The sequence below is a fragment of the Montipora capricornis genome, chromosome 7, assembly GCF_036669925.1.
Source record: "Montipora capricornis isolate CH-2021 chromosome 7, ASM3666992v2, whole genome shotgun sequence".
Lineage (NCBI taxonomy): Eukaryota > Metazoa > Cnidaria > Anthozoa > Scleractinia > Acroporidae > Montipora > Montipora capricornis.
In genome coordinates this window covers 4991345-4998844 of record NC_090889.1, presented here as the reverse complement: position 1 = coordinate 4998844, position 7500 = coordinate 4991345, and the positions used below count along the sequence as shown (strand labels likewise).

Sequence of the window (7500 nt, the reverse complement as noted above, 5' to 3'; positions counted from 1 at the left end):
TCGTCTAGATAACCTTTCATATACAAAGTGGGCTTCTCGCAAGTATCACAACGGTATTCACCGGAAAAATGATTAGAGTAAACTTTAGTGCTCTTGTTGGCCTTGAAGTTTATTCTTTGAAGCTGTTTCTCCCAAGCTGCCAAGACAGGACTAGTTTGATCTGTCGTTCTGAATATCGACGGTTATTGTCGCATCCATACACTGCACAGTGATTGCCACCACCTATGACTACTTCTAAACTCAAACGATTTATATTTCTTGAAATCCTACAAATACCTCTTATTGAACGTTTCTAATCTCCCAATTTTAACGCGAGCCTAACTCCTACAAGTACTTCTCATTGAATGTTTCTAATCGCGTATTTTAACTCGAGCAGCGCAATCGACTGATTTGTTGCCCCTTGGCGATCCCAGAAGTCTTTGCTAATATAGGGGAAAACTAAGGGGCCTTGGGACCGGTAACTCATTCATTGAGGGTCGTAAAACAAATAAGAAAGTAATTACTTCGACCAATCACGGCTGGTGCAAACAGCGTAATGAACAAATCGAAATTCGTATCCATTCCCTGTAACTTGCTCAAAGTGCGGCAAAACTCGCATGACTACAAACCTTAGTTTTATTCATTGTATCATGCAATAAGAAAATCACATCGTTATCGTTAAAAAACGTCCCTAAAACCTAGTTTCACTAGCGACGCAAGCACAAGAATAAGCAGCTTATGCTATTGAAAACGAAGGTCGACATAAGCAACAAATTCAACCACGGCAACCGCCATTTTGTTCAAATGCTTAGACGTAGGGAATCTGGAACGAGTGCTTTAATTGGTCAGACGCAACACATTTCCTTGTGCTTATGCTGTAAAGTTCGTTTTCACACGACGCAAGCGAATGCAAGCATAAGCGCACGCAAAAGGAAAAGGAAAAAGTTATGCTTGCGTCAACCTCGTTTTCACGGTGGTATAAGCGCTCTTATGCTTGCGCTTTTGCTTGCGTCGCTAGTGAAAACCAGGCTCAAGCATTTGATAAATTGTCCTGGTAGGCTACAGTGTTACGTTATACTACTCACAAAAACAAAAAAACGAAACAAATGTCCAAAATGAAGACGTTCTCACATTAACTGACTATCAGCCTGGGTCAAGAGATTATAAAGGTAAGAGAAGTAATCCCTCATACTGGCCCTATTCCCATCGTAATCCCTCTTAGGTTATTTTTAGGTGATATCAATTTTCGCGCGGATAATGTTACCGCGCGCGTTACGTGGAAGTTTCATGGAGGAGGGAAAGTGCAACAAATTCTGTACGATGCCACTCTCCGTTTTCAAAATTGAGTTTCATGGCCTGATAAAATTCATTGTCTGCAAGATACAGGTTTCAAACATACATCCTTGGAATTGCTTAACTGCCTAGTTTGCAGTGATACCAATTTGAAGAATTTCCAATCTATCAAACCGTGTTAAATAATTTTGACATATGCAGATATGTTTACCTTGGTTGCATTGCGTTACTTGTCCATTTTAGTGCGCACTTTCTCATCGTCTACAAAATTCTGTCGCTTACAAAACTCGTCCTTGTCAAGATACAGTTTGCAATCATATATCATGGAAATCGGTTAACTGTATAATTCACTCTGATACCAATTTTACGATTGTCTAGTGAAGGAAACCCTGTTAAATAATTTTGTAAAAGGGAGCTATATTTTACGCGTGCGTTGCAAATTGACTTCAATCCGATCTTACGTCTTTAAAAAACGGTCAATTAAAATTTTCCTGTCATGTTAAAACTCGATCCTTTCAAGATACAGGTTTCAAACATCTATAACTGAAATTGCTTAATTGTCTAGTTTCCAATGATACCACATTCAAGGTTGTGCCATATAGGAAACCGTGTTAAATCTCTTTTAAGGAGACAGCTATATTTAACATACGTGCTGCTTTGCAAATTCACTTGAATCCGATAACACGGGTTCAAAAATTTTTATCGGACGCTTGATTCAAGTTCTCCTTTCATGTTTGCACTGTTATTGAGCTCTATCTGCCTACTCTATCACAGTATCAGAATTAAGTCAACATCTTTTAATCCCGCAACGGAAACCGAGAATGCGTTTATTAAAGTCAGAGAGATCGTACTTATCAACTATAGTCTTCCATTTGCCATTCTGTACAAAATCCTGTCGGATACATAACTCGTTCCTTCCAAGATACAGGTTTCAAAACATAAGTCATTGTAATCGGTTAACTCTGTAGTCAACAAGTCACGTTCGTCCACAAAATGTATATATACGATTGCCTCTCAACATCCTCCGCCATTTTTGTTTGATGGTAAATCGCGAACGACGCGAATCATTGCGTGGGAATTCGCTCAGCTGTCAACATTGGTAAAAATGAGGACATGTGATTGGCTATCAGTTAACCCTCGTGGGAATACCGGATCTCGCAGGAGATCTAAAAATAACTTAAGAGGGATTACGATGGGAATAGGGCCAGTATGAGGGATTACTTCTCTTACCTTCATAATCTCTTGTCTGGGTACATTCTTATATTATGTTCTTATAATTTGGTTAGTCAGCTTGAACCTTCTTACAAGTAAAAAAAGGTTCTTATAAAAAAAATGAGTGTATTCAAGAGATTTTAAGTGACTGAAAATCTCAGGCTGCAGTTCGTAACCAAAACAAGTTTTCGATTTGAGACAATTTAATTCAAGCGACTAATAATAACATCACTTGACTTTGGGTACGTCCGGATTTTAATGGGTTTTATTGCCGTTTTGTCAAATATTTGAGACTTATTGATCACAACAACCGGTCCAGTTATGCGTGTTAACTGCCTGACACAATTGTTTAACTGGTTGTTTACACATAATGGAAGGAAGATGTTAACACTAAAATTATCTTTGGATGCAAATAACCCTCGCTTATGTTTCCAGTATTTAGTTCACATGAAAGGTGTCTTTCTCATGTAAACAACTAATAATGGCAATAAAATAATTTCTTGATATTGGACCGAATAAAAGCAATTCAATACTGAGTTGATTTTTAGATTGTTTGAATTAATATACAAGTTAACGCACTTGAGTGCATCATGGGTAATCAGGGCAACATGGTGGAAATTCAAAGCAAAATAATTAAAATTGTATATGACTCTACTTTGTCGACTTTCACCTTTATAAACCAAACAAATAAGTTTAAGTTGACAACTGAGATGAACTGGACTTGGTATCTATTCTTTAGAATTCCTAAATATTGCTTCTTTGTCTCCATGCCTTTTCTGTAATTTTTGTGCCTTTGGAATTACAGAATAATCTCTACAATAGCCATTCTCTCCAGCTTTATTATATCGCACCTTTTAGCGCATATCTCCTGTTTTGGAAAATTAAAAAAAAACCAAAATTCCATATAACGAATATTTTTCATGGTTTTGAATTTCCACATAAACCTTTGAATTTCTCTCCATCTTACCCTGATTACCCATAATGCACTCAAGAGGGTGAATTCGTCTGTTTGTCCAAGTTAAAGCTTGCAGCTATTCAAAGCATATGAAACTTTTACTTGATTGAATACTCTGACATCAGCTTTAAGAAGTGGATTTAAATCACAAAATTAAAAGCGATCGGCGTCATAAATTGGAGGTCAAATTTTAATTTTTCCAAGGAATCCGTTTTGAACACGGACAAATAAATTATTGAAATGACCTGACGGTGATATTGAACGAAATAAAGCAATATGTTTAATCTTTACTTTTTGAATTAATTACTCCGAGTTAGACAGGAATGGTGACAGATATTCGGTTTTCCGAGTTTGCGTTCGAGAAGTTCGCTAATAATCCATGACTATTCGCCTACCTTACCTTAAATTAGGTAAAAACTGTCGCAATTAATTAATTAAAATAATTTCTTCCACTTCCTCATAACGCCTTTCTTTTAAAGTCAAATATCTGGCATCAATCTTGTCTTAGTAGTCACTTTACCTACCTTGCAGTGAGCGGTTATATCAGGTTGAAGGCTGGAATAGTAAAATGAGATCTCGTTACACAAGGAAGTGGCTAAGACAGCTGCCACAAGTAATTACTATTCATTTCGTTATAAATTCGTTTTCGACTGCAAATAAAACTCATGTGCTGCCGTCAAAGATCATTTTCCATTAACACCTTCAAATTTTGTTCTCCATTTTCTTTACGAGCCAATCATACTCCACACTTAACCAAAACAAAAAGAGACAGTGTTCAATTTAGTAGTCTCAGTTAAAGAAAAAACAGATTAAAATCAGGGTATTGAGGTTGCATTTCTTCATTCCGATTAAATTAATGCTGCATCTACCAAGTGTCAAAAACACAGTAATTATCTACATTTGACCATCTCTTGCCCGCTTGATAGCTTATAGGTATGATCATTTCTCGACTAGAAGCATTATTACTTTTTTAGCACAAAGTTCATCTGAATGAAGGCAATACATTTACTGAATCAAACAAACGGGGATAACGACAACACCTGAAAATAATAGATCTTTCCCCACGATAATTAGCGCACAATGTAGAGTGGACAGAATTACCTTGAAAAGTAAAAATCTTCCAGAGATACACAATGAATGGAAGACGATAACCGTAATGAACCGAATGAAACTTCCCAAGAGTTAATTGCAAAAATGGCGGCAAAGTTATTGTCTGACTTCCAGCGCGCACTTCTATGATCTTCTATAACTTCTCAGTATAAAATATTTCAGTGCGATGTTCAGACGCCAATACTGCATTATATTATCGGCTAGTTAGGTAACTACTGCCAATACAATACGGTATTGGCGTCTCAAAATTGCAATTAGTTTTGAAATACGATCCACCCATCACCTAGATAAATAAATCTGTAAAACAATCGGTTCGAGCCTGGTGGACATTCAATTCTCACCAGTTAAGGTCAGTAGTAAGGCTACTGATCAGAAATAACGAGAATCCAAAAACAGAATCCAAATTTCACATTTTTTTAAAAACCTTAAACATCCCTGTAGTGAACTATTTTTAAAAATCATATTTAAAAGTTCGGTTTTTTTTTTTCGTTTTCAGAAAAAAATAATAATAAAAAGCTCGCCTGAGCCCCGCGGAAACACGGAAAACGATACATCTTCAGAAACCTCGTTTGCAAGAAAGGAACGTTCTCCCTCATTGAAAATTAAATCATATCTAAAACCACCTTTTACCTACCTAAGTGTATTTTAAAAAGTTTAGACATCGTATCTTTAGACGACTCTGCGAGCCGTCGAAGATACTAGCCTCGAAGGGTTTAATTTCAAAACGAAGTTTCGGTCAAATATACGGGCCTATTCTACCCTAGCCTATATTTTCCAGAACAAAAAGAGACAGAAAGTAAGCTTCATCATTTGTTTTTAACAACGAAGTGTCTAATAGCTCGGCAGCCGGGCAAGGTCTTGAATAGACTAAATGCCCGGCAGTCAAAACGTTTCATAGATTAGGCCTAAAAAGCACTCCTGTTAGCCTGATTAGCACTCCGGTTAGGCTAAATAGCACTCCGGTTAGCCTGAATAGCGCTTCGGTTAGCTCTATGGTTAGCATTCAATAATAGCAATGGTAATATGACACATACCGTAAAAATTCGAACACCTGGCAGCCCGTCTCAGTAGCTCAGTCGTCATGAGCAACTCTCGATGTGGGTTTGACCTGGGTTCACTTCTGCTTGAGGTCTCGTATTGTAATGTGTTTCTTCGTAATGTGTCTTACTGTGGGGCATTTAGGTTATATAGGCAATATAAGACATTTAACTGATTAGAGTGTAATGTGAAGTGCTATGTTTCTACCCCAAACTGTTCAATTTCGGCCCGCTTTTCCCCAACAGTTCAATTTCGGCCTGCTAAAAGCAACGCGACAAGAACAAATAAGCAATTTAGCGTTGCAATGAAACAACAGCTGTCATGTAAACTACATCGGTTCAACGAAACGTGACTAAAATAAACCAGTCAATAAACCATGGTTTTACCAATAGCCCAATTTCGATATATTAAATTCAGTCCTAAACAAAAGGCATCATCTCGAAGCCCTCGGGAATAAACTGATACAAATCCTTACGCTCTTTGTTTCGAAGTGAATTTTAATATATCGAAATTGGTCTCTTCGATATTTGGATACGTGAATAATTTTAAAAGCACAGTTAATAGGCTATTTCAAAGTTCATGCCTGCCTCCTCTTCAAAGCGAGTCTGAAGGTCCCTTGACACCACAGAAAAAAAACTGGGTCCGTACCCCTTAAAAGTATGTACGTACGGACCATACATCTTTGCCGTGTAAACTATCCGTTCTATGTTTTTATGATATGGCTCCGGACCCGCTTTCTTTTCGCGATCCCAAAACCGGAAAAATCGAGTCCAGACCCCTTTTTGCAGATCAAGAACGCTGTCTAAACGTGTCTCCGCTCCAACTCAATTCGAATAAAAATCTGCTCCGGACTCCGAAAATCGGCAGTGTGAACAGTATGCCAGAAACGGGGCCTTAAGGCCAGTGGTATAATGAGCCAAAGCAAATTGATGGCTGAGTAAACAGTAGAAAAATATTTGTCCGAACCCTTTTTAATCGATCCGGGCACAGTTGAAGTCGCTTTGAAGAGAAGGCAGACATGAACTCGAAAATGGCCTGTAAAGAAGAAATTAGGGAGCTTAAGCACGCGCGTCTTTGAGACGCGGACGTGTAGGTTTGTGAGGTGTTGCCGGCGCGTAATACAACAAATACGAGAGGAAAAGAAGAATTGGTCAGTCACAGGTGTTAAAAGTAAAATCAATTTTCAAAGGCTTTGAATTCTAAAAAACTGACGTTTTCCGGAATATGGGGAGATGCTGGGATTGGTCCTTCTATTCCTAGGAGGTTTGTGGGAAAAATAACTCAATATAGCTGTTTTAGAAAAATTCAGTCAGTAAATGGGGTTGTTTTTCATTTAGAACCGGAGACCGGTTGATCCCCGCCTTGTTCAAAAGTAATGAAAAACATCAAGCTTCGAGTTTTTTAAAGTGCTTGCCTTGTCATGGCACATACATGATCACGTCATACACAGGTGAACAGGTGGTTGACTTGAAGTATGACATAGTGATAGCGTAAAGTCGATGTTCGATAGTAGGTATATTAGCCATCGTTAAAGCATCAGAATATTTGCAGTGTGGAAAGATTGTTCAAAGTACACGTTTCTGTACCGCTTCCAGCTGACCAATGAGGCATCCAGTAGACGGGAAAAACCATGCTGCGCTACATACTCAATAACAGATCTGATGGATGTTATGCAAATATGGACAAGTTTTAATTGATTTTGATGTTTTGAAACTCCTTGCGAGATTGCAAACACAAGATCATTTATAAAGCTTCGTTGTTTTTAATTGGAACCTTTTACGAAATCGCAGACCGGGCAAGATCACCGTCATTGTTCTCACCGTTGTCAAGCGAGGTATATAATCAGTAGTTCAGCTTTTAAGGAACGTTTTATTGTTGGGGCTGCTGAATGTTTTTATTTATTTATTCGTTTA

The 7500-nt window shown here is 37.9% G+C and overlaps 1 protein-coding gene and 1 long non-coding RNA gene across 4 annotated transcripts in view; one reads left to right on the top strand and one right to left on the bottom strand.

Moving 5' to 3' along the window:
• LOC138058022 (histamine H2 receptor-like) overlaps positions 1 to 6366 on the bottom strand; it is a 22173-nt gene extending 15807 nt beyond the window's left edge. Inside the window, exons 1-2 of one of the 3 annotated variants that reach the window (XM_068903923.1) lie at positions 5584 to 6365; positions 3964 to 3994 (exon numbers count right to left, since the gene is read on the bottom strand). Coding sequence is in view for 1 of the 3 variants with exons in the window: in XM_068903920.1 (XP_068760021.1) it covers positions 5584 to 5632 (49 nt within the window). In the remaining 2 variants the exon portion in view is untranslated. Of the gene's footprint in view, positions 1 to 3963; positions 3995 to 4540; positions 4852 to 5583 lie in introns of those variants that run through there. The other 2 variants (XM_068903922.1, XM_068903920.1) reach the window with 2 other exon arrangements.
• An 879-nt stretch (positions 6367 to 7245) lies between these two features.
• Positions 7246 to 7500, top strand: part of LOC138058037 (uncharacterized) — an 8910-nt gene continuing 8655 nt past the window's right edge. Inside the window, exon 1 of the long non-coding RNA XR_011133774.1 lies at positions 7246 to 7421. This is a non-coding gene — a long non-coding RNA (uncharacterized lncRNA). The remainder of the gene's footprint in view (positions 7422 to 7500) is intronic.